Source organism: Molothrus aeneus, chromosome 1 (assembly GCF_037042795.1).
Source record: "Molothrus aeneus isolate 106 chromosome 1, BPBGC_Maene_1.0, whole genome shotgun sequence".
Taxonomy (NCBI): domain Eukaryota; kingdom Metazoa; phylum Chordata; class Aves; order Passeriformes; family Icteridae; genus Molothrus; species Molothrus aeneus.
Genome location: NC_089646.1, coordinates 104050436 through 104076547, shown reverse-complemented (window position 1 = coordinate 104076547; position 26112 = coordinate 104050436). Strand labels below are relative to the sequence as shown.

General features: G+C 36.6%; 1 protein-coding gene across 1 annotated transcript in view; it reads right to left on the bottom strand.

Annotated features, from left to right (window-relative positions):
* Nucleotides 1-269: 269 nt before the first annotated feature.
* LPIN2 (lipin 2) overlaps nucleotides 270-26112 on the bottom strand; it is a 41165-nt gene continuing 15322 nt past the window's right edge. The window contains exons 3-20 of the mRNA XM_066562183.1: nucleotides 24845-24940; nucleotides 21157-21455; nucleotides 17017-17124; nucleotides 12966-13089; nucleotides 12012-12333; nucleotides 11672-11771; nucleotides 10690-10877; nucleotides 9397-9490; nucleotides 8988-9057; nucleotides 8795-8884; nucleotides 7990-8072; nucleotides 6736-6880; nucleotides 5851-5999; nucleotides 5304-5390; nucleotides 3799-3951; nucleotides 2636-2750; nucleotides 1852-1955; nucleotides 270-1538 (exon numbers count right to left, since the gene is read on the bottom strand). Of these exons, the coding sequence (XP_066418280.1) occupies nucleotides 1394-1538; nucleotides 1852-1955; nucleotides 2636-2750; nucleotides 3799-3951; nucleotides 5304-5390; nucleotides 5851-5999; nucleotides 6736-6880; nucleotides 7990-8072; nucleotides 8795-8884; nucleotides 8988-9057; nucleotides 9397-9490; nucleotides 10690-10877; nucleotides 11672-11771; nucleotides 12012-12333; nucleotides 12966-13089; nucleotides 17017-17124; nucleotides 21157-21455; nucleotides 24845-24940 (2472 nt within the window). The 3' untranslated portion in view covers nucleotides 270-1393. The remainder of the gene's footprint in view (nucleotides 1539-1851; nucleotides 1956-2635; nucleotides 2751-3798; nucleotides 3952-5303; nucleotides 5391-5850; nucleotides 6000-6735; nucleotides 6881-7989; nucleotides 8073-8794; nucleotides 8885-8987; nucleotides 9058-9396; nucleotides 9491-10689; nucleotides 10878-11671; nucleotides 11772-12011; nucleotides 12334-12965; nucleotides 13090-17016; nucleotides 17125-21156; nucleotides 21456-24844; nucleotides 24941-26112) is intronic.

Here is a 26112-nt window from a genome sequence, read left to right as displayed (position 1 = left end):
TCCTTAAGCCCTTTGGGCTGGTGGAATGATATATTCTCACATAGTTTTGTCCAAAAGAAGTCACATGCACTAATTCAACTTAAAAAGCAGCCACCTTTGCCTTTCAAGTACTTTTGGAGAAAGTCAATTAGCTGCTTTTATAGCTGATAAACACCAGAACTGGAATGTAATTTGTTCACAGGCTCTGACTGGAACCTGAGGAATGACCAGCATGATGTTTGCAAATAACCCAAAATTTCTTAAAAAGAAAAAAAAAAAAAAAAAAAAAAAAAAGGAAAAAAAAGTTTTATTCTGCTCTGCAGCATTTAACCATTCTCACAGCTGGAACCTCACTACTGAGTTGCATTTTCTTCCAGCTACTGAAAACCTGCAATACAGAACTCTGGAGAGACCTGCAGTAGGCTATTAAAAAATTAAATACATAATTATTTTTTAGTATTGCAATTCCCTGAATATAATCTATACATACATTTTACTGGCCTACACAGCTTACACACACATACACATTATATCTGTGCTGAAAAAGGAAATAAAAATGCCAGTTCCCCAACCCTTACAGAAATGCTCCAAGATTTTTCTTGATGAAAATTTAACATGACACAGCACAGCCTGAAAACAACAAAAGCCATACAAGTGTCTGAAGACATCTTTCATTTTAGCAAACTCATGAAATAGTTTTAACATTGTGTGTAAAAAAAAAAAACAAGTAATAAGCAGAGTTAGTACGAGTGTGATTTGTACAAGCCCAGTCTTGTGCATGTAACAAAAGGCATATTTACATTTAAAGAGGAATTTTATGTCTTCAGAATCTGCCAGGCTAGCAAGGTCTGTACATTTTCTGTATTCTAGCTGAGAAAGAGCACAGTGGTCTTAGGCTCTGGCTGCTTTCAAAAATGGCCTAAATGCCCATCTGAACATTAAACCACATTTTCATTAATAGGTCTGACATTCTATTTGGCAGTTTCCATACACTTTTTGGCTTCATTTTAGAAAACATACTTAAGACAACATAAAAAGAATAAACTATGTTTACAATAAGGTCTGTATTGATGAAAATGCAAAGTCATATTTAACCTCAGTATCTAGTTGCCCTGAAGCACTTGGGTACCATGACCATCAATGACAGGCCAATCTCAAGTGCCATAGAACAGGTATACAAAAACAAACAATAAACAAACAAACACAAAAACCAACACACCCTCCCACAAAAAAAAAAAAAAAGACAGTAGCTTTGCATTTTCTTTGTTTTAAACCAATGAAATTAAAGTGATTTCTTTAGTAAGACTTACGGTACCAATATATAAATTAGCATCCTCATTAAGAAAGTTCTTCACATTTAAACTGAAGTTGTGTAGCTCAATATGAAATTCCATCTCCTGGTGAGAAGTACTTTTCAGGCCAGGTCATCCATGTTAAGGTCAGGAAGAGGCTCCCTCCAGTAGCAAAAAGAGCTGAATTCTGGGCACGGAAATGCAGAACTCTGTTCTTTATTAATCAATGGGAACACATATTCCACAAGCTCGCTTAGCCTGTAATACCTGTATTAAAGGAGAAGAAAGACCATTATTTAACAGTCTAGTTACTGTTCAGCTGCAGTCAAAAGCAGCTTCAGAAGTCCAGACCAGAAAGTTCTAGTCAAATAAGGCCCTACTACCACAAAAGTGATTTTCAACTCTATTTTTCCAATTTTCATTTTGAAAAGTCTCATTCAAGTATCAAAAGCTGTAAGTCCCCAGCAAATAAGATTTTCCACATTTCACATGTAAAAGGAGATCACAGTCATAAATGCAATTATTTTACAATCCCATTTCTAAACACTTTGTTTAGCTGCAATAACAAAAATGGTCTTACGAAGATTTGTTTCCCTTTGTCTGTTCTTGGATCAGTTCACCCTTTGGATTCACAGTAAATATTCTGCAGTCTGGAACTCCCACTTGCATGTAGGCATATACATCCTGCAAAAGCACCAATACAAGTACATGCTTCAACATTTTCTTATTGAGTGTGGTAACAAGCAATTTATCAAAGGAGTGAGAAAAGCTGATCCAAAAAGGCTACAGTAAAACTGCCCCTTAAAAAAAAGTCCTCAAGCAACAGTAAAGAAACCCCAACCCCCAAAACATACACACACACTATAAAAAAGTATTCCCCCTGCCCCCAAACATTTAATTCTTGTGCCCAAGCCTAGGACCACAAACATGCACAAAGTCTACACCACACCACTCCCTGTGACAATATTCTTCTTACAATACGCCCCTGTCACTTAATTACAGAAGTACTGAACTGCAGAGAAAATAGAGGAACCGTACAACCAGAAAAGGGATTGAAGACTGTAAAGCACTGAATTAATGCCCTTAGGTCACAAAGCAGTCAAAAATACTTTAAAAGAATTCAGAAAGGTGGGACATATTTATTAAAGTGAGACTCCTAATACATCTTTGTAACCTTTCTCATATAAGCAGTTGTAGCAACTTTTACTTAAGGTATCTGCATGTGGCTTTTCCCGACCAAACCCATAAAAGCAGCAGTGTCCCATTTCCATATTCAAATTTTCATAAACACAAAAAGAAAAGCCTGTTTGTTTTGCTTCTCAAGTACATGCATTTTAACCATTCAGTTAGAAAGGTGCACTTACATTGGGCCTGTTTCCAAAAGCAGCATAAAAAGGCTGTTTGCTGGGAGCAAACAAATTCTTGATATCATTCAAACATTCAATTTTGAACTTTTCAGGCTTCTTTTCTATGACTTCCCTAAAATAAAATATCAACAGTCAAACTCTAAATCATGATTTGATAAAAGGTATCCTCCTTTCCCCATTTATCCAGTATTTATATTCTCATTGCTTCCTGTTGCTAGCACTGGTAGATAGAGAGACAGTGCTAAGTAGGTCTCCAAGAATAATACAAGAAACAATCAAACATTCCCTCTTTTCCGACACCTACAGTAAAAAAAACAGATGAATACTGTGCATAGGCTAAGTATGAATGGAAATGGAATTCCCAGCTGTGAATGCAGCTGTGAACTGCTTTTCTGTAGCTGACTATCTGAATCAGAAGATCTAATCAAGTACACATAAATGTATTTGTTACAACTCCAATCTCTGACAGAAGTGCGTAAGGCCCATGACATTAATGGAAGCTGCTGTCATTGCTACGGGTGACAAAATAAAAAAAAAATAAACAAAAAAGCCCTACAAAACTTAAACAGACAAAATCCCCTCCTCAAACAACCAACCCCAAACACCTGTCCATTATTAACTCCTCCCATTAAGAATAGGCAGACTATGGCTGGTCCAAAAGATCAGCTTGGTTGAACCATACCTAAACTCCATACTTTTTTTTAAGCAGCTGTATATGGAGCAATCCCAACACCACAAGATCATTTCACATTACAGCCTATATTCCCCAGATTTTTTTTCTTTTCTTTCTATCTTGTGTAGTAACAGTGCACTGCAAACCTTGAAGATATGCTTCAAAAAGACAAAAATGTACTGATATAAACAGAACCTAAGAGTCATCAGTCATGGACTAGATGAATAAAGAGAAGGGAAAATGAGTTCTTCTTGGACTAGTATGTTGTGTTTTGTAGCCATTTCTAACATGCCCACAGGAACAGAAGTATACATGTGAAATTCAGACAAAACAGAGTTTTTAAATGATCACTAGAGGGACATCAAGTCTCAGTAGCAAATATAGTCCAGAGTGGAACGTTTTGTTACAGCTGTAATGCCAAATACTTTTAATCTTCTCTTTCTCTGAAATGGGGAGGGAACTGATACAGGAAATCCCACATGCTTACCTGTGAAAGGCAGAAAACAAACTGCTGGGGGACAGCATGAGAGGGCCCCTGGGGAGAATTGTTCCTTTGTCATTCACCCAGTGCAGGTATCCTCTGGTGATATCTGCCATCCCAATGGCACGGGCAGAACAGTACAGGAACTTGTAGCCATTTCTAGAAAATAAATCACCAACTTAGTTCATACTCCTGCTGAAGTTTCTTTGCAAAGGGAAGTACACAATTATAGCAATGTCCAGAGGCACCAGTTTAGGTACTGAATAGCTGCAGAGCTCTGCACACACACAAGGAAAAGACTTTTCTATTGTTAAAAGAATCTGCAAGGCATGTAGTAGTTTAAATACACAACTTAATCAAAACTGAGAAACAGGAAGTGCAAACATAATAGGGATGGTAAAAGTCAGAGGACACAATTAGGTAGACTAGACAGTGTTTAAATAAGTGCCACACTGGTTTTATTCAGCCTCTTTCAGCCCAGCTGTAGGATGACAGCAATTATTTAAATTATCTGCATCACAAAATAATGGGTGCCAGATCTCCTGTCTTTTTCACGTTGTTGGCAGAATTTGCAGTGCACAGTGAACGATGGGTAACAACAAGCATTCATTAAGCCCCTAAATTCTTCCTGCAGACTTTGTATGTTCATCTGTTACACAGATTTGTATACAGTTACTGCATGCACAAAAGGCTTGAGTGTTTATGTGCATTTTCAAAGACTTGATTCAATTTGGCAAATAATTCCAGAACGGCTCTTCTGTTATGCACTGAATAAACAAAAACACCCACCCCAAGCCACCCAAACAAAACCCAACAAAACAGTAACATTCATGTTACCTCCCATGAAGCACAAGGGGCCACATGAAGGCCAACAATACATCCTAAGACCCCAAATATTTTTTGGAAAAAAGACTACTAAAAAACAAAGACAAAAAGTTGATTATTTTAATTTAATTCTGAAGTTTCTAACAGTTGGTCATCCTCGGTTAGCAAGTTTTATTTCTGGCATCACTGTATTTGAAATAAGTTGTTCCATAACATAAAATCTAACCTAAGGAGCACTCACCTGACTTTGGAAGCAAACTCATTAAACCAGAAAACATTAATGCATTGGAAGGACACTATGTAGTTTAAAATTTATGCCATATGGTATTTCTGAAAGGCTTAGTGACCAACCTGAGTCAGTGGAAAACAGACATGCATGCTTGAGAAATGATTTCTATTATGGTTCTCTTTAAGTAATGAAAATATTACACACAGTTTTTAAAAGCTACAGTGCAGAACAAAATGTCTTAGAAGGGAGCTAGTAAAAGTGGTGGCTTGCATTCCTGTAAAAGTATAGATCTGTGGAAAGAGCTTAGTTTCATTTGTGTATGACACAAGTTGCTCACTCTAGCATTTCAACCAGTTAATTTTAATAAACTGAGTAATTTTTAACAACTATCCAATTACTTGTACATTAATTCCCATATTCCAGAAAATCCTATTTGTTTCATAGATTGCATACTCACTCGTTTATAGAATGATAGAGTTTTGCAATGCCCTGATGAGTCCAGTCCTTGCCAAACTGAGGGAGGATATGCCCCAAAGCATCAGACCTAAAAGGAGAATCAAAGGTACCTGACACGTGGTATATGAGTTTTGTTAAGGACAACGACTAATGAACATACAATTTAGAAAGAATATTTACAGAAATATTTCTGAAGGTTCTAACTATTTAAAGAGAATTAATAAATAGTCTAGACAGAGCAATTAGTGGGGTCATACAATACAAGTCAGTTTCCAAGTTAACCTGTGGCTGCTAAACCTGGAGAAGTTGAATAGAGGGAACAATCACATGGTAAATGTTATCATCTTGGCATTATTCTTTTAAAATATATTTTCTAGTTTGCTTTAAAGGCAAGTACAAATTAAAATAAAAAGCAACGTTATTAACAAACATCCTTTAATAGTTGTCTTAAATAAAGCTTCTTTACCTTGTTTTGAAAAGCAGGATAGGATCAATAAAGCAAGATTGAAAAAAAAAAAAAAAGAAAGAAAATCCCCTAAGATACTTACTTGGTTATTGTTCCATCAATGTCTGATATGATGATTTTATCATTCCAGTTCCAGAGGTATATTGTTCCTGCACAACGGCAAGTCCCTTGATACTGGGTTGTAATACTAAATACAACATCATTAGGGCCATCTCTGAGCTTCAACTTTGCCTGTAGAACAAAAGTAAATGAAAATGTAAGTTGCCCGACCTTTAAAATTTTTATGATTTTGGAATCATAAATGAGCTGCACAAAATGGCTCATATATTCTTCCTTGTCTATCTTGATTAACTCATCAAAAAGTGAACCATGGTTTATCACAGGCACAGTTCTGCTGTCCAAGTCTGTTGCAGCCTGGGTACATGTGTATGTCCACAGTTCTTGTACTGCCTACAGCAGCAGGTATTTCATCCTCTGCCGCTTTAATTCCTGCACTACAGCAGACTTGCAGCACCATCAAACTGAACTCCCAGTTTGCAATGGGACACAACAGTGTTTTCTACTTAGTGGATGCTTTCCTCAAAATTCTTCTCTGATGAAAATCATACATTTAGACAGTAGCAGGACTAACTTTTAAGTTAAGTTAGACCAGTTAGTGAATAAACTGCACACCAATTTAAATGTATGCTATCACACAGACGTGCAGATCCCAGAATATCCAAATTGCAGAAGCAAACAATGCCACTTTTCTGGCAACATCTTAACATAGAAGTTTGATTACAGAACTTAAGAAATGACTATTTCTTAATCCAAACAGATTCTTAGGAAAAAAAAAACAACAGAAAAAATATCAGAAATTCCCTGTAGCTGCCTACCCTTGCACAGGAATACATGTTAAATTTCTTTTTAAAGAATTTTTTTTAAGGATTTTGAACCATCCTACGCACAAGACAGGTATGTCACTTACTATCTGGTCTGAAGACAGTCTAAGTGACTTCTTATAAGATGGAACGTTCCCATGGGGTGGATGCTCTGCTGGGGCAGAATCCATTTTCAGGGATTCCTTCAACTCCTGGGATGCTTCATCACTAGAAGAATCATCCTCTGGAGGCCTAACGTGACATCAACCAGAATAAATGTAAGCTACATAAAATCCTTCTTTAACAGAGTAATTTTATCTTATCTTATGCCAGAGTAATTTTTGCTTATGCTGAGGGTTTGCTGCTACCTGATAGCACAAATTAAGGAAGTCTATGGTCTAGTGAATGCCCAGATAAAGCCAGTACATGCCAGTAAGCAAGTAAGACTTGGAATGCCAGTACTGGTGGAGCTCTAAACATGACTATTCCCAGCTGGCTCCATACACAATGGGTTTAGTAGAGACACAGTGTCAGGTGGTCACTAATACTGTGTTGATGAATTAGGCAAACTGCATATGAAAAGGGACACTGAATGGGTAGCAGTGCTTCATTTCTACAAAAAGCTGCCTCAGTTACTATGGCATTTAAACTGTGGGTGTTAGTGGTGTAGCTCACCTTTTAAGGTTATTCACAGACTTACTTTCCTGCTCATTAGAGATTTCAAGATTAAAAGCAGCATTTAGTTTCTCTGAAGTATTAAATCACAATGTATTTAGTTCTTTTAACTTTTAAGAAATGAACATTTACAAGTACCTTTGCAAAATCAAGCGGGAATATGCATATGCATATTAAATACCCTAGAATGGGAGAGTTTTGTGCTTTTAAGCACTGATAGCTATCCACCACAACTTGGGCAACATGTGAACTGTAATGAATACTATTTTATTGTTTCAATTATTTAATGTTACAAAAAAATCCACATGGTTCAAATTATTAATACAATATTAGGCCTTCACAAAAGAAAAAAAAGTATTACAAAGTGTATCAGAAACAATATCACTGTATCTACAGAGCAGTGGCCTATTGATAAAGGTACCACGTATGTATTTGTTCTGTCACTTCTGTTATGATTTAAGAAATAAACACAACAGCATTTAGGAAATAATTGTAGTGTATTTGTAGTTCCTACAATGTTTGCTGTCACATTATTTTGCTGTGTTTGCTATACACATCTGGTTCCTCTTCAGTAGCTTACATGTTTTTTCCCACAGTACATTACTACTGAATTCTTCATTCAAAAAAAAAAAAAAGGAAAAAAGGCACTATTCAGTCCACAGATAAGTCTTCAGACAGGAACACACCTACTATTAACTTGCTCTTTTATAGTTGCTGGCAGTTCATTTGCTCTTTGCGTCTCAGTTTTCCCCTCTTTTGCCTCTGGTATCTAAAGCAACATGATAATAAAGAACATATTGACATTTTAGGCATTTTAAACAAATCCAAGTTCAAAACAGCTACCAAATTAGTACATAAACTATATTAAGTCTCAGAATTAACATTCTATATAATAATTTCTAAAAGTTATTTTAAAAAAGGATGCTTATGAAGAAATTCTCTATTAAAGCTTTTTCTTATTTCAGGAAACAAAACTCTGTGTGCCAGAAATTGGGAACTGCTAGTTTAACATGAGAAATTTAGCATTAAAAGGAGCTGTCAGCCTTTGAGTTATACATCACTTTTGTGGGGAAGTAAGTTGAGGGCCCATACTCAAGGTTTAGAAAGCTTAATTTAGTCTAAAATGGGGTGTCTCAGCTTAAGTATTATGCAGTGCAGCACCTACTTACTTATTTGTGTGTGCATTCCTAAAATATACTGCAGTGACTGAAGAGCAGCTCTGATAACTGCTTATGGCTTAGAAGAAAGAATTTTAAGATTAATGTGCAATAGGTGGATACAATAAATTTTGTTGATGCAACTAAAGCACCAAGCAATGATGCAGTATTTGAGGCTAAATAAACAGATGCAGCTACAGCTGCTGCAGCATGAGCCGGCCATCAGTGACACTGAGCAATATGAGCAGTGTTTTGAGGTACTTCTGACAAATAACTAGTTTTTTATCTTTTAACATCTAACAAAAAAAACCCAAAACCAATAGGCCTCAGCCACCTGCTTAGTCATGCTTTCTTTCTTGCGCCAGAACCACCACCTTCCAGACTTCTTTGGCATCTTTTCTTTGACCCAAGACTCAACAGTAGCCTGAAAAATTAGACGTGTTTTAAATTAGTATAGAAAAACAAAGAGATAATCAGGTGTTACTACATACAGAATTTTCAGAGAAAGTATGCATTTATCTATTTACCTTAGGCAAACTCTTCTGAAACACCTGCAAACTCAGAATCATCGGAGCAGCCAATGCCCAGTTATAATACCTGTTTTAAAACACATTTTTGGTAGATATTACAAAATCTACAGATCAATAAATATCAGCATGAAAAACTTGCCCTTGTGTTGATGAAAACATGTATTTGCTACCAACCACTAACACTAACATTTTCTGCAAGCAGAGTAATTTTAATATATACGATTCAACATCAGTGGCAATTACAGGAAAGAAATCTCACTTAAGCTAAAGCTGAATTTAATGCAAATCCTTGGTTCAAACAGATACACACACAAACTGCAATGGAAGTTGAGAAACATGCTCACTTCAGAGACCAGCTCTGAAATGGACTTTTATATAACCTAATTACAAGAGACAGAGAATTTACCTGTTATAAATCCGTATTACCAAATTAGGATTGTCTATGAGCCCAGGATTTTCAGCAAATTCATGATAAGTAATGATATGTTCCATGAACTTTTCTGCAATAGAAAGAGATTTTAATTAGAAAGTAATAACATAAAATCCCAAGATGTCTGATTAGTTTACATCTAGGCAAATCCTTTCTGTCATTTCAGAGTGCTGATCCTGCAGCATCACTAAAGATGTGCTAATTGAGGCCTACCTGTCAAGGGTCCTGTGACTGCCTCCTCCCTACAGAAAAAGCCTTGAATCACTTCAACAGTCACAGTAAAGAGCACTAAGAAATTAGAAGAGGAAGGATAAGGAGGAACTAATTCAGTTCAAAGGTTGGAGAAAGAAAGCCATGCTTGTCTAGGCAAATTTTCTTCCAAAATTATGACTGCAGGTAAGGGGCCTACATACTACACTAGAAAAAAGAGGGGGAAGGGTGATGCCAGCTTTTCAGGTTTGAAAAACTACTACTATCACTAAGTAGCCTTTTCACAACTAGTTTCTATATATGTTTGCAGAAATCCATGCTTCAGTGGAAGATCCCTGCAATCAAGACATCCTTCTTTCCAATCAAATCCAGTACTGCCACCATGTTACCACAAGAACAGTCCTGAGTCTTTATTAATAAGCACCTAAATGTCACTTAAAGTATTAGAGACTGGATGACCATTTAAAAAAGTAATGTTAAAACACTGCAGTATATGTCCATGAAGATTTCATGCTCCTAAAAGCTCCTTCAAAAATACATACAACTTCAATAGTAAATAGACTAAAGTATTAAGAGAAAAAAAAAAAAAACAGCTAGTAAAAATCTAGAGGTTAACAATCATTTAGGATAGAAGTAGATGAGAAAATATAGTCCAACACAAAGGGGTTTTTTATCACTTCAAAAAAACCTGAAAATAAGAAAAATTGTCAGGCAATTGGAAAGAAAATGAATTGTTAAGATTTACATGGGACTAAGCAAGGACGGGCAACCAGAAATCAATGTAGTTGGTCAGATAAATAATATATAGTATGAAAAAGGAGACACAAAGATTCTCAAGACATCAAGTGTCCTTGATCAATATGAGGTTCAATTCTGCTATCTCTGCTCGGCAAATGCTCGAAAATTTTAGAAAAATTAAAGACTTTCTATCCCCTTTTCTCAATGTGAGCCTAGGTAATAAGCCAAAGTTCTGTAAGGAGGAAATCTGAGCATTCAAGCCACTTCATTTGTTCAGCTACCTGAGCTCTATTCCTGTTTATACTTTAGTCTTTCACATACCTTTAGAAATCTCTCCATTTTCATTGAGACCTCCACAAAGTGAAAGTGTAACATCAGGCAAGTCCATAGCAGAATCAGACATGCACTCTGTACCACTATCAGCAGCAGCACTTCCCACTGACTGGGGTGACTGGGAACCAGAAAGGGTATCTGACTCTGTCCACTGCCTGAAGCCAGGATCAGAATCACTAAAGGAAAGTGAAAAGTATTTTACTTGCAAAAAAATGTAGCTCTCTTAGGTTACAGAACACACTATACGATTACTCCCCCCAAAAAATCTTGCCTTTAAATTTTTTACATCATTTCACAATATAAATTTAAAACCAACCTAACAAAACCCCAGAAACACACATCCAACACCAACCCTTCATAATATTGGGAGACTGTTTCCAGTTCTCCTAACATCCCCTCAATTTGGCAATAATTGCATTTCTTGCCTAAATTGGATTTGAATGAAAAAAACATCCTCTGTATTCTACTTCTGCAGAATAATACTGTGCCCTTGAATCTTTACCACAAAGTTATAAAGTAAGAAAAAGGAAAAAAGGGCACAGCTTTTTGTGTTTTCAGAACACTGTCTGTTGCAGAATGTACAATAGAAAAGAAAAATGACCTTTTAAAAAAATCACATTGTCATTTAAGGCTGGAGTCACTAGTTTGATCCAATGAAAAGTTTACAATATGGCTGAACAAGAGTATTTGTACAAAAGCAGTTTAAATGTACTCCCCTCTATGTCTGCAGAACACGCAGGTTCCACAAAGAGGAAAACTCTCAGTAGTCCCCTTCCATGTCATCTTTCAACGTGTTTCTTTGTCAAATTAGAATTTTCACAATGAGGTAAGTACTGAATACTTCACAAAAGCCTAAAACCCTGAAGTCCAATTCTTTTTATCAGAACTGGCACATAAATAATACATGTAATGATGCAAGTCATGCAACTACAGAATTACCCAGATTTACAGCATTTTACTTCAAAATTACCTTTTAGGAAAGTAGAGTGCTGCAACTTCAGGTTCCAAAGCCTTTAGGTCATCCAAGTAAATATCATCAGGGCCTTGATGATGACTTCGCTTGTGCACCCCTGTTAATTTTAATACTTAAGATTACTAAGATGAAGTTACCCAGACATGTTAAATACAAATATAATCATGGAAGATTCACACTTATTTGTATGCTTTTTAGTTCCAGAGTTTCATTATAATTTTAAACACATAAAATTTTAAATAGAAAAAACTGAAAAGGCACATATATACTTTTTCCACTATGACCTCAAGTTTGGTAGATCACACTGAGGGTAAGAAAGAAGAGCTTTATTCCATACCTTTCTTTTTTGAAGGAGAGTCAGTTTTTGCTGCTGGTTTTGTTTCTGGTAAAGGATCCATCAATATTCTGGACTGATGATCACCATCCATTGGCAATGGAAGTTGAGGTTCTATGATTGCAGAAGCAAGAGAGTCTTTAACATCCATCTGCTTTAGGAGAGGATGAGTTCTTGGCTCAGGTTTCAGTACTGTACAGACAGAATCTTTCACATCATCGTCATCTTCAACTTCATCAGAGCTGAGGATAACCCTAAAATGAGTCTTCTCTGATGGAGTAATAGTAGCTGTTCTGCAATGTTCCAGTTTTTCCTTCTTACTTATCTGAAAAACAGAAGTCTAGTCAATCCTTTCACTCCACCTGTTTGTGTTATTCCATTCTAAACATTCAATTCGTACTCATGGTACAAGTTCTCATCACACAAGAAAGCCAGAAAATAACTGTAAAAAGTATTGTAGCAACATAAAACATGTTTTACCATATTAGCAAAATTCCCTGCAAAAGAATTTTCATAGGAACTTATTTACAAGTTCAGTAAAGAAACTGGCATAGAGAAAGCAGTGACTTCATCAAACCACAGCAAGGAGAAAGTTGAAGTGTGGATTTACCAGGGCCTTTGTTAGATACCGAATTTACTCTTCTCAAGGCTACAGTTCCTCTAGAATGAAACAGAATTTACTCTACAATAAAGAAAATTAACTTCTTAAATTTTTTCCTTCAGGTTCTGACTAAAAATTCAAAAATTTCAGACTTTCACTGCTAGGTTTTCTGGGATTACTTTGTTGAGCAACTTTTGAACTCATCAAAGCTGACTCTCTCTGCCTGCCACAAGGGGCTGCTACTTCCCCATTTCAGCTATATCTGAAATACAGAAGCAGATTTCCAATCCTCTCCTAGCAAAGTCTTAAATATGCCAAAAATCAGTTACAAAGTTAGAGACAATAAAGACATTTACCTTGGTTGACTCTGGGAATCCTCCCCATGTCCATTCCATGTGAGATTCAGATCTGAGTAAGCTCTCAGCAGGCTTAACTTCTAGTTCTGAATCACTTTTAGGGCAGACTTGCTCAGAGAAAGGACTACCAAATCAATAAGAGTGAAAAAAAAAAAAAAAAAGAAAAAAGAAAGCCTGTGTTTAAAATGCATTAATGCATTTGTTGTCCAGCTACTGTTGGTAGAGTTTTCAACAGCTTAACAGAGCTTCAATTATTTGGCAACATGGCAAGAAGCCCAGCAGGGTTTTCAAACGGTGAGAAATTAGGTTAAAACCAAAATCACATTAAAGACATTAAAGGACTTACATAGTGATCACACAAAACAGATTCCTCCACTGCATCTGCAGTGCAGGAATAGCTCTCCCTTCAGCCCATGTTCCATTTTTCAAACAGAAGAGGAACAAAACTAAAAAGTTCATTGAAAAGACAGAAAATAGTTTTAAATTCCTTAGCTCTGTAAAAATACAGCATTTCAGCTTGCTATGCAGAGACTTGAATAATAAAAGTCCTGCAAACATAACTCACAAGTGCACAAAACAACATCAATTCCCAGTGCAGGAAAAAACCATTCAGAAGATAACTTTGGAAAGGAAAAGGAGATTACTTGGAAACGTCCTTCAGATGTGTTTGGACGACATGACCTTTAAAATCCATCTTATTTTTCCTACAGTGGTTATTATGAATAAATCAGAAACAGACTTCTAAAATTTACTTCAGTCAAGATTACTTTTTAGCCAGAAGAACACCCTACAAAATGTTAGAAAGGAGCGATTTCAAAATCATTTAGCACTTAGGATGTTAGAGATTAAAGGAAACTCAAGGTTTTGTCTACCCTTCCTTGAATAGGGCAATTATATTCCATATTATAGAAATGCTGCTCTTTTTACACTTTGACATTCATAACATATTATGGTTTGGGTTTATATAAACAAATCTCAGTATTTGAATTTAAACTGTCGGGACCAGAACTGGACACAGCTCTCCATGTGTGGCCTGACCAGCACTAAAAGGAGAGGGATAATCACATCTGTCTCTGCCACTAATGCCCTGTGGATACAGCCCAGGATCCAGTTTGACTTTGTTGCTGCCACCGTGCTCTGCTGCCTCAGGCTCAGCTTGCTGTCCCCAGGTCAGCAAGGCTGCTCCCAGCCACACAAATCCCAGCTTGTGTTTGGCTTTTTGGTGGTGGCATCCCAGCACGCGATTGCACACTTGGCTTTGCAGTTGCTGCGCTTGTAATTTGTGACTTATCTGGGTGCTAGACAATCTCTTTGAGGCTCCCTCTCCCATGAAAGCTTGGGTCAGATGAACTTTTGTGGTCACTTCCAATTTGGGTTGTTCAATGATTTAATATTGAAAATTTTAAAGTAACTCCCTACAGGTATTTAATTTATGGATTTTTTTTTTCCATACAAAATTCCTGCGAAGATTAGTTACCTATTTCAGCACCATATACCAAACTTTCTGAAGGTTTGAGGAACCACCCAGGTTTTGTAGTATCATACAGGACTAAACTATGATCATAATTCAGATTGCAAAAATTGACATTACACAGATCACAATCCAGACAGTAAGAATCCCTCATATTGTTCTGAGAGGACATCCTAAAAATCCAAGATATCAGGACATTTAAACATCTCTACAATGGTGAGTTGTCATCTCAGTTGACTTCCAGCCTTCATCACCCATGGACGCAAAAAGAAAACTGGAATCTTCCCCCTCAGTTCTCCATTAACAATGTCATACAGGAATGACACTTTCTGTACTGTTGAAGAGCTTGTTTAAAGTGACACACTGAAGAAAATACATGTACACCTTTGTTTTCAGGAAGAACATGAACTAACTCTCCCTACATGTCAAATAATTTGTTCCACCTACACCACAAGTCACCTGGAAGCTATGCACAATATTAACCTCTTTCTAAGTCTAATTCTTAATATTCAACATTTCCTGCAAAAGACTGAATATTTCAGGGCTTTGGGACTCTATTCTATTTCCCTCAAGGTATGTTTTTCACTGTCACTCTCAGGCAGAAGTGTTTAATCAAAAGGCCCATGCTTGTAATAGTGACCAGCTGTGCCAACATTGCCAACAGGCAGAATACTGATGGTATCAGGCATCAAATAGTTAATAGTTGTACTTTCCATCTTATTACACTGAGTAGGGCAAAGAGAAGCGTCCCCACGGAAAGGACTTGTGCTATTTTCTTCCTTGAGCTCCCTGCAAGGGTTCTGAAGAGCAAGACAACCAACCAAACTACAAGTTAGAAGTTAGTTAGCTTTTTCAGATCTCCAAAAAGGAGGCTATTAACACCAACCATTTCTCTTCCTCTGTACGACAGCTACATGACAAAATCTTTCTTTGATGGCTTAGGAGAAGTAATTTAAAGCAAAATTTCTCCTCCTAGACGGCTTGTGTCAGAGAATCCCTGACCCAACATCTCCCCCAAAGACAAAAAGGAAAATTGCCAATTTCTCTGTTGAACTGCAATCTGGACTGGATAGCTTTTTGTTAAAAACAACCCCAGAACTGTGAAAAGCCCCGATACCTCACATGAGGCACAAACAAGTTATTAAAGATGGGCCCCATAACACATAAATGAGAAGAAATGCATGAACCTCTCCCAGATATAACCTGCTAGTCTGTTAGCTCAGAGTTTTATAAACTGAAAATAAGTACCAGCCTCCGTGCTACAGTCATCTTAGGTGATATAATCCATACAGCAACGTGTCAGTCCTAAGGGTCAAACACTGTGACTGCTTTTCAGTCACAAACCACAAACCTTTGGGGAACATTTCAGGACTGTGTCTCATTAAGTGTAATTGAGGATGTGGTTGTCAGCCCAAAACATAAAAAGGAATGATAATGGGATTTCCTGTCCAACTGCTTCTGTTCATTAACAAGCTATGCACTGGGGGAGTTAGCCGGCACCAAGCATGGTGTGGTACGTTCTGACTCCACTGAGGCCACAGCCCTGCAAACACCTGAAGCAGAGAGATCATACACATTTTAAAAAATATTGGCTGAAGGTTGAACTTTTCCATTCTGCACCACCTATTGATGCAGAAGGACATGTACCCGTGCACTGAGCAGGTAACAAGCAACAATGGCCATCATAGAAGGCTGACCAGTAATCCTCACTGACCTTGTGAATGTACCTGCTATGAGGCAGATTCCTCCATCAAACTGAAAAGCAGTACAATTAGACACTTGCAAAAGAGTGCAGATGAATCAAGATACTACTTAGCATGCTCTGTGAGACATATATGCCCTCTCCTGTATGTCCAAGGTTCAGGAAAACTACAACATTTACCTCAAGTACTACCATATATGCACAAAATGCTTTCTTATGAATCTGGAAATTGAGGTTAGAGTGGTGAAATCCAAAGTGTGAGCCTTGAAAAATTACAAACTGAATGCAAGAGGAATAGCATGAACATCAGAATGTACTGAAGAGTGTACTTGAATGTATGTACAGAAGAGCCCTGGCCACTGAAAACTGACTGGGAAGCTGTATTATGCCATTTTTAAGAATCCACAGTCAACTGGTGATGATTTCAGTATCTCTGGACAAAGAAAGATACCAGAACTCTAGCAAATCCCCTGTTCTGAAGTGGAATATGATTCAGCTTCAGGATCTGGCTTTACCTTGAGCAATTAGGATTACTTCACCCAGTAAAATGTACCTTAGCATACCCATCACTTTTGTGTTCTGGCAGATCAAGTATTGCTTATGCTAGGGTGAATCATAGGGAAAATACAAACTTTCCATACCCTTCTCAGCTTGAGGGAATCTTGTTAATTGTATTTCCTCTCTTTAACATTGAAATAATACATTTTGTAAATTTCCCAAAGTTTCAAATTAGTATCAAGTGTTGCATTTGATATCACAGAAGTTGGGCAAGTTTGATAGTTTTACAGATGAGGGGGAAAATTAGTAAAAAGACATAGTAATTTTTTTTATATAATTACTCATCATTACACAAATGATGACATTACAAAGTGACTTACTTCTCCAGAGGGGACCAGTCTCCATCAGATAAGGGGTAATGGTCTTTCGAATGATAAATCAAAGATTCTTTTTGTTCTTCGCCCTTTGGTGATGAATTTGAGGATCCTCTGTGGAGACACATAAGACATTATTAAGTCAGCTATAAGAAATCTGTGTTACTAATTCAGTAAAAGAAACTACATAGATGTTATTAAAAAAAATCTAAGAGCAAAAGTAAGGAGTGTATAGCTTAAAGGATTTGTTGTTTGCAAAACAACCTTATGTAACTTTAAAAGTATTTAAAGACTATTATTAATACTTGAAAATACTTCAAATTTTAAAATCTACTACTCCTGGAAGTTAATACTGAAGAAATCACAATAGCATAAATGATACTACACTACATGAGTAACAGTTAGTGATTTTACTCTATACAGGCAGATAATATTATAATATTAACAAAACACAAAGATGAACATAAACTTTTACACAGTGAACTTTACTATGTGACTTTTACAATCACTGGAAAAGTTGAACTAGAAAGGTTAGTTTTGACAATGTACATTTGACAGATTAAAACAGTAAGAAACCAGGGGTAGGTACTAGCATCACAACTTACCCAAGAGCTTACAGATTAACATCAACTACAACAAGGAGATGAAATAATGCACTTTTTTGAACAGTGGGCTTTGTTTGCTTTGTTTTGCACTGGGAAGTCTACTCAATATCTACATCAAAGACACACACCCAACCAACAGTAAGGCTCACTGAACAGGTATACAACCTATTTCATATAGAAGTCCCCTTGAAATATTACCATCATAAAGTACTTCAGATCTTTTTATAGCTTTCTGAATTAAACTGAATAAATACCTACTCTCAGGACACAACTAACTTGTCTGAGGTTAGATCAAGGGCATCATGGCTATACAGTAGATAAGAAAATAAGGAAGATATGACTGGAATTTGAGTGCAAAATGCAACAGACATTATTTAAAGCCATTATTATGAAAGAAAAAACTATTTTTATTCCAGTGCACAGTTGCACTGGATTTGTTTTGGAATGCTAATGCTCGTTTCTCTTATGGATGGAGGAAAGAAAACATTCTGCTATTATCAAATGTGTAAATATTTATAATTTGCATGCCTACTCAATTAGACACTAAGCAGTTACAGTGATCTACCTCATTTGCACAAGTCTTTCATTTGGAAGACAGTCTAGGTTATGGTAAATGCTGAAGTCTAAAAATGTTTTCTTAGCTCCACTTCTTATTCTGCAGTAGTATTCTTATGAAACCTGATGATGCTGCCTGACTTAAATGGGAACTGCAGAGACTGTACATCCTTTGTGTTCATAAACTAAGCTAAATCTGACAGAAATGTGTTTCATGCTATCGTTGTCGGCAGTACTAAGTATCTCCAAAGGAGGAAAAAAAAGTATGATTAACAACTAAGTAAACACAAAAAAATATTAGAGGACCTTAATATCTTTACTTCAGTGGGGAGGGAGGCAGGATGACACATGGGTGGTACTGAACAAATTTTATTCACTGGAAATTAGCAACAAGAAGGATTCATACAAAGGATGCAAAAAATCAAATTTAACTGATAAGTGGATAAACACAAAAGTTAAATATCTAAATGTAGTCAGAGATTATTGAAAATACAAGGGGAAAAATCAGTATGCATCAACTTGTAACTTCAAGGTGCACTATCAACTTTAAGCTATTTATTTTGCAACATTTATAAATAGCACTACCACATCTTCTCATTGTTGTCCACTTTACATATAGTCTAAATAAATGTATACGATTTCAGAGACAGATAACGACTTTAACCCTTTAACACACTTAGCACTGGAGAAATAACGCCCCCTATTTCTGAGTTGTACATACTGTAATCTCAGTTTTTCTAATATTATTTTATATAAGTCTAGCACTACTAACATATCTAAATCATAGCTGGAAAATACAAAGAACATTGAAAAAAAGCTGATAAAACACTTGGTAATAGATTTTCCCAAGAAACAGGAAACAGCTTGTTTTCTGCTTTATAAAAAACCAAAGAGATAAGACATTATACACTGGCACCTATGACTGAATTTTTGACCTTCCTGTTAAAACATCAGCCTCCCTTTTCCTTTCCTAGTTTCACTTTGAAACCTGAAGCCATGCCTAAGAACAGTTAAGTTTCTAATTTCTTATCTTTCTTCTTCCTTTTCAGAGCCACACATTTATAACTAAAAAAAAAACCACCCAAGAAACAACCAACCAAAACAACATAACCTCAAACAAAACTACTGATACCACCTTACGCCCCCACAGGGTTTGAAGAGAAAACTTACAAACACTTTTTAACAGCCTTATCTTTAGCTGGGAAGCAAACAAATGCATGCCTATTGCAAGGCATTTTATTTTTATTTCCTGCCCTGGTAGCTCGCTGAAATGAGTTTATATAAACTTGACTAACTGACAGAGAGCCACAAACCTAATGTATTTGGGCCTTCACCATTACAAAGTTTTTTTTGTTTCAGTTCTGCATTTACTTGCTGCTCACAAGAAAACACCCTTCTTTTACAAAATCTTCTTTTTGCTTTATAACACCCTGTCTGATAATGTACTTCTAGTGCTGTTTCTGCTTATACACATTAAAAAAATGTTTAGAAATAAAATGCCTTGCTAAACTTTCATTATAAAGAATACATAAAATAAAACCAGAGTAAACTTGATGAAAACACCAGGGTCTGTACAGCTATGACTAAACATTCAACATTCTGATCAAACACACCATTTTTTGTTCACCTCTAGACAAAGATAATTGCTAGAATAGCAATCTGAATCCTAAACACTGCATGAAAGCAGTCATTATTACAGCCATTACATGACATTCCTAAATACTTCACACATTTGTAATGACACGTTAAATAAAGAAAAAACAATTATTGGTTTTATATTTTCTCTCTTCCTGTACTTGACAATTATTTTTATTTTTAATAGTTTTTACTATGACAAGTTTATTGTTGTCTTAATAACTGCATGCTAAAGACTAAGCAAAGGTCTTCCTTTATTTAAACTGAAAAAAAAAATTCAATCAAATCCCAAGACTTAAACAGAGCAGTGAATATCTAAATGACAATTCAGTGACATAAATATGACACTAATAAAATAAGGCAAATTAACTAAGAAAGCCACAGACACTCTAAAAAACACTTTAAAATCCAGATTTTTTTTGTTGTGTATTACTGGTCATAGGCATGATAACAGATTCATATTTTTCTGTTGCACTAACCTTTTTGTCTGGTGCTTACTAAATTTGAGACTCCTTTGAAGATCCCACTCCATACTTGAAGGAGTTTTTTCAGTTGCTTTTTAGTCTCTTACACCAAAACATTCTTTCTATTCTCAGACCTGATCTTGAATTTATTCAGCCAGTATTGCATTTAACAACAATGCCATCCAGTGAAACACCTAACTTTCTTGAAAACCAAGTCCTGATGAGTAGGCTTTTCCTGGATTTGAAGCATTTATATGCTTGATAGCTTTCCTTTATAACCTTAATCTTTCCTACCCTATCTTACCCTATAGACCTCTTCAGCTTATTAGTATGTGCTACCACTTTAGCACAAGCTCCCCTTTACTAAGAATTTATCCCCCTCAAAATACAGGATTGATTTTGTTTCCTCTTTCGCCCTCCCCACCTTATTCACTCACATATAAAGAATTCTCCTTACTAACATGTAGGGACATTCATTTATATAATTTTCAGTTGCCATGGTAAACTTCAGGTTACAGAGAAGCCAAATTCAGATGTGGTGGGCTACAGGCATTCAACTCTGCAGTCTATCTAGAGGCTACCAGACACACCAGAAGATCACTCTGCCTCATTAGAGAAATTCCACTGAAACTTTCTCACTCACAACAAATCATTGCAACACTTCTTCACCAAAATGGGCTTAACTGCATTTCATGCTCATTAAAAAATGGCCCAATTTTAAGGCAAATCTGCGAAGATTTGGAAGATACCTGTTTGAAGTTTGTTTGTTTGTTGTTTGGTAGGTAGAGCCTACCAAAACTTGTACAATACTTCCATGGAGGAAATAAACAAGTCACCTTTTAAATGTCCAGTGGTACAGTGAAAACAGCCACTACCTAAGAGCTTACCTTAGGGGCTGTACACTTTTCTCATCATCTGAGCTTATTTCCATTTCAAAAATGTCTTCAGTCCCAGCAGAAGAGATCTGATCTTCTTTCCTGCTATCTTGTTTGTATTTCTTTCTTCTTCTTTTTTTCTTTTTCACAGAACCTGGGGTGAATACAGTCTCTGTTTCTCCAGAATGTGGAATTTCTGAGTTTGCACATGTCCTCTCATTTTCTCCTGATTTCAAATGACTGTCAGTGTCTTTAAAAAACTGATCTTCAGTGGGTATTGGAGATGTTGCCAAATAAGCGGGAACTTTTTCCTAGGGAAAAAAAAAGAAAAAAAGAAAAGGCTATTTTTTTCTGCTTTGTTTTGTGCACACATGGTAGTTGTCAGCTACAGATTAATCTTTGGACCTATATTTAGACACAAAGATGCCCAATGGTATGAAGATGATATCTAGAAAGGAACCAAGTTCATCACAAGAATGATTACAAAAAGTTCAGAAAAATGCATGCTAGTATTCTTACAGTTTTCACTCAAAAACAACTGATTTTGCAGCAAGGTAAACACCCAGTCAGTGGAATGTTTTTGAAGTTATCTGCCCTGAGCATGCCAGTTCCAGGCTTATTAAATGTGTTAATAAAAAAAAAAAAAGGCTAATTAAATCCACTGCTGTTTATTTTGAAACAGATTCATGGGAAGGTACAGGTTGAAAGGGACATCTGGACACCATCTGGTCCAATCTTCTGTTGAAAGCAGGGCCTCAGGTTAGGTTATCCAGGACCTTGTCAGGCCAAAGGCTGAGTATTTCTGGTGAGGGAGTCTATCACTTCTCTAGGCAACCTATTCCTGCTTTTGTACAGAAGGATTTTCCTTATATCTAGCTGATATTTTCTCCATGTCCTTTGCCCCATCTTATGACTAGACAGCTTTGTGAAGAGAGTTCTGTAACTACCTTGTAGGTACTGCAAGACCGTGGTTAGATTCCCCTGAATCCTCTTTAGGCTCAATAGAGTAAGCTCCAGCAATTTTTTTTTGCTATTTCAATTTCTCCAGCCCTCCACTGGGCTCTTTCCAACTTTCCATGTGGCTCTTGAACTGGCAAGGCCAGAACTGTGTTCCAGATTTATCTAACACACACCAGGCTGAGTGGGACAACCCCACATGCCTTCACCTGCTGGCAGTGCTATTGCTGATGCTACCTGGGATGCATTTGCCCTCACTGCAGCCTGGGCATGCTGCTGGCCAGGTGATGCAGAGCTGCATTTCATCCAGTCAGATCCAGCCTGCACTGCTGTGTGTGCCAGCTCACACTCCCAAGCCTTACGTGGGACTGCATGTGCATCTTGGTTAAAGCTTGGTGTGAATCTTGTTGGTCCAGTCTCCCAGCCTGCCAAGCTGGCTCTCTGTGGTGGCTTCTTCTGACCTGTCTACCTCTCCCCTCAGTTCAGTGTTACCCACAAAATTATAAAGGTGCCTTCAGTCATGTCATACATGTCAGACATTATTTATGTAAAGTATCTTTCAAAAAGAAAAAGTCAGCTATAATCTACTCGCCTTAAAACCAACATACAACCAGCCCTCAACTAATTACAACCCACTGCCTTTTGAAGGAAAAGCTTTAGCTATGGACTGCCTGAGGTTTATTTACATTGTAACAAGACACTGAAAAGACACTGACACCTAGTCTGAAAGAAACACACTGTGTAGGGACAAAGACAAGATGGAACAAAGGCAGAAGAGAATGGAATTTGCATAGTGAAGAGAAAAAGATATGGAACTCAATTTCGTGGTAGAGAATAGAAATAATTACAAGATGTCTGTTATTTTACTGGACTCTTGTGCAGAAGGTTAGTCAGGAACACTGAGGAGACACAGCCAGAGCACTGACACTACTTTTGATGTGCTCTAAGTCTTATCTGCTATTTAAAACTAAATTCAAATTTTCATTGAATGAAGAGTTACAGAACAAATTTTGTTCCACTGACTGTAAAGTAGAGTGAAGTAGAGAAAGGAGAACAAAATACAGCCTTATGCAACATTGATGACACCCAGATTTTGCATTGTGAGAAACAATTGAAATCAAAACCATTTGATTTCAATTTTGCATTGAAATCAAATGCCTACACCTAAATTGAAGTTAATATTCTGCACAATTAGTGATCAGTAACCAAGAATAACAAAATAAATTTTAAAAAAACACTCAGGAAAAGTTAAAAGAAAACTGGCTGGAAAATTGTCCTGATTTACAGGGATAGTAGTATTTATATGGTGAGTGGTATTACTTCTGATTGTCAAGATGTGAAAAATGCAAAGACTGATCCCTTAAAGGACCTTTCTGAATGCCTCCAAAGGGGCAAAAAAGAAATCAATGAGAGGTTTGTGATTTATCCCTTAAGCAGAGCTTCAAGAGGCAAACAAAGATGTTGATCAGTTGCAGGGGAAAAAAATGCCTGAAAGCAGTAAAAACAACTCAGTTTTGCTTTGTAGGAAGTTTTATCTATATTTTCAGCATGAATTACCAGCTTTCAAGAACACATTATACACAGATAAGGCATTCTTGTTATAAATCAAAATGTACTATGCAAGTGCAATAGCTCCTTTAAAACACTCTACTGGGGACAAAGGCAGTGGTTATCACCCTTCCTTTCTGAAAGTCATGAGACTGATCAGTTCTCATCATTGTCTGACACAGCCCAGATCTGTAAAAAACTGCTTTCAGTTTTTATTTTAATCATGGTGTACACATGACACAGAACCCAACCTTCCTCTTGTGAAGATGTTACTAATCCCTACCCCAAGTTCATTTGGTTATTTTTTTCTTCCACTTTAAATTGTATTTAACTCCTTTCAGTATGAGAGCTTCCTCTCATCCCTCAAAGTAAACAAGTAGCACCCTCAACTAAAAACTGGATCAATCTCATTTCCTTGAAAGACTGATTCCTAATAAACAGGAAATTACGCTTTATCTTTTACTTCTCTGAGAAAACTTTTTTTCCTCTTTTCTGACTGTTTTTCATTAAACCTTTTGGAACCTTGTATTTAGAACTACTTTTCAGACTTTTCAGACTTGCTGAAAAATGCCAACAGACTCAAAAGCAATGCTCAGGACTGACCAATACTGTGATTATATATCTCCCATATCCTTGGGAAATCAGAGTAAAAATGAACCATTATTCCTGTTTTTCAGAGGCTCATTAGCTTCCAGTTGCAAAAGATTCTTGCAAAATAAATTCTCAAGTCAAAGAAGTTAGTGTTACCTGGCGAAAGTTTCATAAATAAAATCATGAAAAACTAGGCTAAAATTTGTAAGGCAAATTAAAAATATGCCCAAAAACCAGACTACCTTTATTAGTAGAAGCACAAGCTGTAATAACTCAAAGCAAAAATCATTGTAAGACACGGCAATAAGTATAACTGCAGTCAACAAGAATGAATTAACTAAAACAAACAAACAAAAAAAACAAACTTCAGCACATCTTCCAAATAATGCTCTAATTAATGAAAATAATTAGGTACTTTATTCTTACTGGCAGCAGAATTGTACAAAGCATCAAGCATCTTGGCAGCATATGAAAGAGATGTTAAGATTCAGTTACAGAAAATCTAGCTTTCACAGAAGTGAAGATATTGACAACACTGTATGAAACACTTTTAACCCATTACTGTGTTATTACTACATTGTAATAAGAAGCAGGAAGTCCTTACATTTTCCTCCTCGGTTTCTTGCACAAAGAAAGCTTCTCCATTGTCACCCAATTTCATATGCAGATCAACAGCATCGCCATTAATTTCTATATCAATCTGTGGAAAGAGACAATTTATTGTAAATAATTCATCGTGGGGAAAGTGCTGACCTCACGGTCCACTTAGCTCTGAGAGTAAATTTTGTTTCACTGTATAAGGGTGCCCCTTTCTCCTCTTTCTGACACAAGTCTGTCATAACAGTCTTTAATTTGTTCACCGGCAAAATACATCATGCTCCAGGCAGAGAGCCTAACACCCACAAGAAAAATAAGAAAAAAGAAATTGATATAAAGACGGAATCTTGTTAATACAATTATTGATATAGTCTTTATTTGATGGAAAAATGACTGAGACTGCTCAGATGTTTAAATCTCAATCTGAATTGGGGCCTGGTATGAATCTGAATCCTGAACACCAGAAGTTCCACCTGGAGGCCTCCTGGAGGCAGGCTTTGTCTGAAAGTGATAGGAGACTTGCCACAATTATTTCTGCAACTCAGGTTAGTGTTTCAGATTTTCCTGCTCATATGGGGGTATGACATAGGGCCACAACCCTTTTCCAATCATAGTGTTTTCATCAGAGAATAATGTTTTTATTGTACTAAAAAGGTACTTTTTAGCCAAGAAAACCCAGTATTGGTATTGGTAAATAACCAAACATGCACGGGGATTATACCCAAATTGTTAAGATAACCACTTTTCTTCTTCTCCACAATAACAGACTGATTTTGATCTGAAAATCATATATATTTCACTACTGTTTATTTTTAAAATATTTTCTTGTATTTCCAATTCAGCAACATGAGTTTAAAAAAAACTCACCTTTTCTTTTTACTGGTGTATATACAAACCTGTCTCAGTTTAGTACCTATACCTCACACTGGTTTCTGGAGACTTCCATATTTACCTGAAGTTGAAGCACAGATACACATACTTTGTGCTCCCACACATCTTGGGACTACAAATTGATCTTGGCCTCATAACATTCCAGAGAAAAATGCATCCACAATGCAGTAACACACTATTGAAAGAGCTGTGTGAACAGTAACTCCCAATATGGAGGAAACAAGGAGCAGCAGTCATTGACACAAGCAAAAGCTGAGAATTACACTGACAGTCTGGTACAACAGGAACCAAAAGTAGATGCTTCTATTCAACAGCTTTTTAGAGGTATCCAGAAGCTAAAAACCTCTCAAATTTGGTTCAGCTACTCAGAAGTGTATACAGACA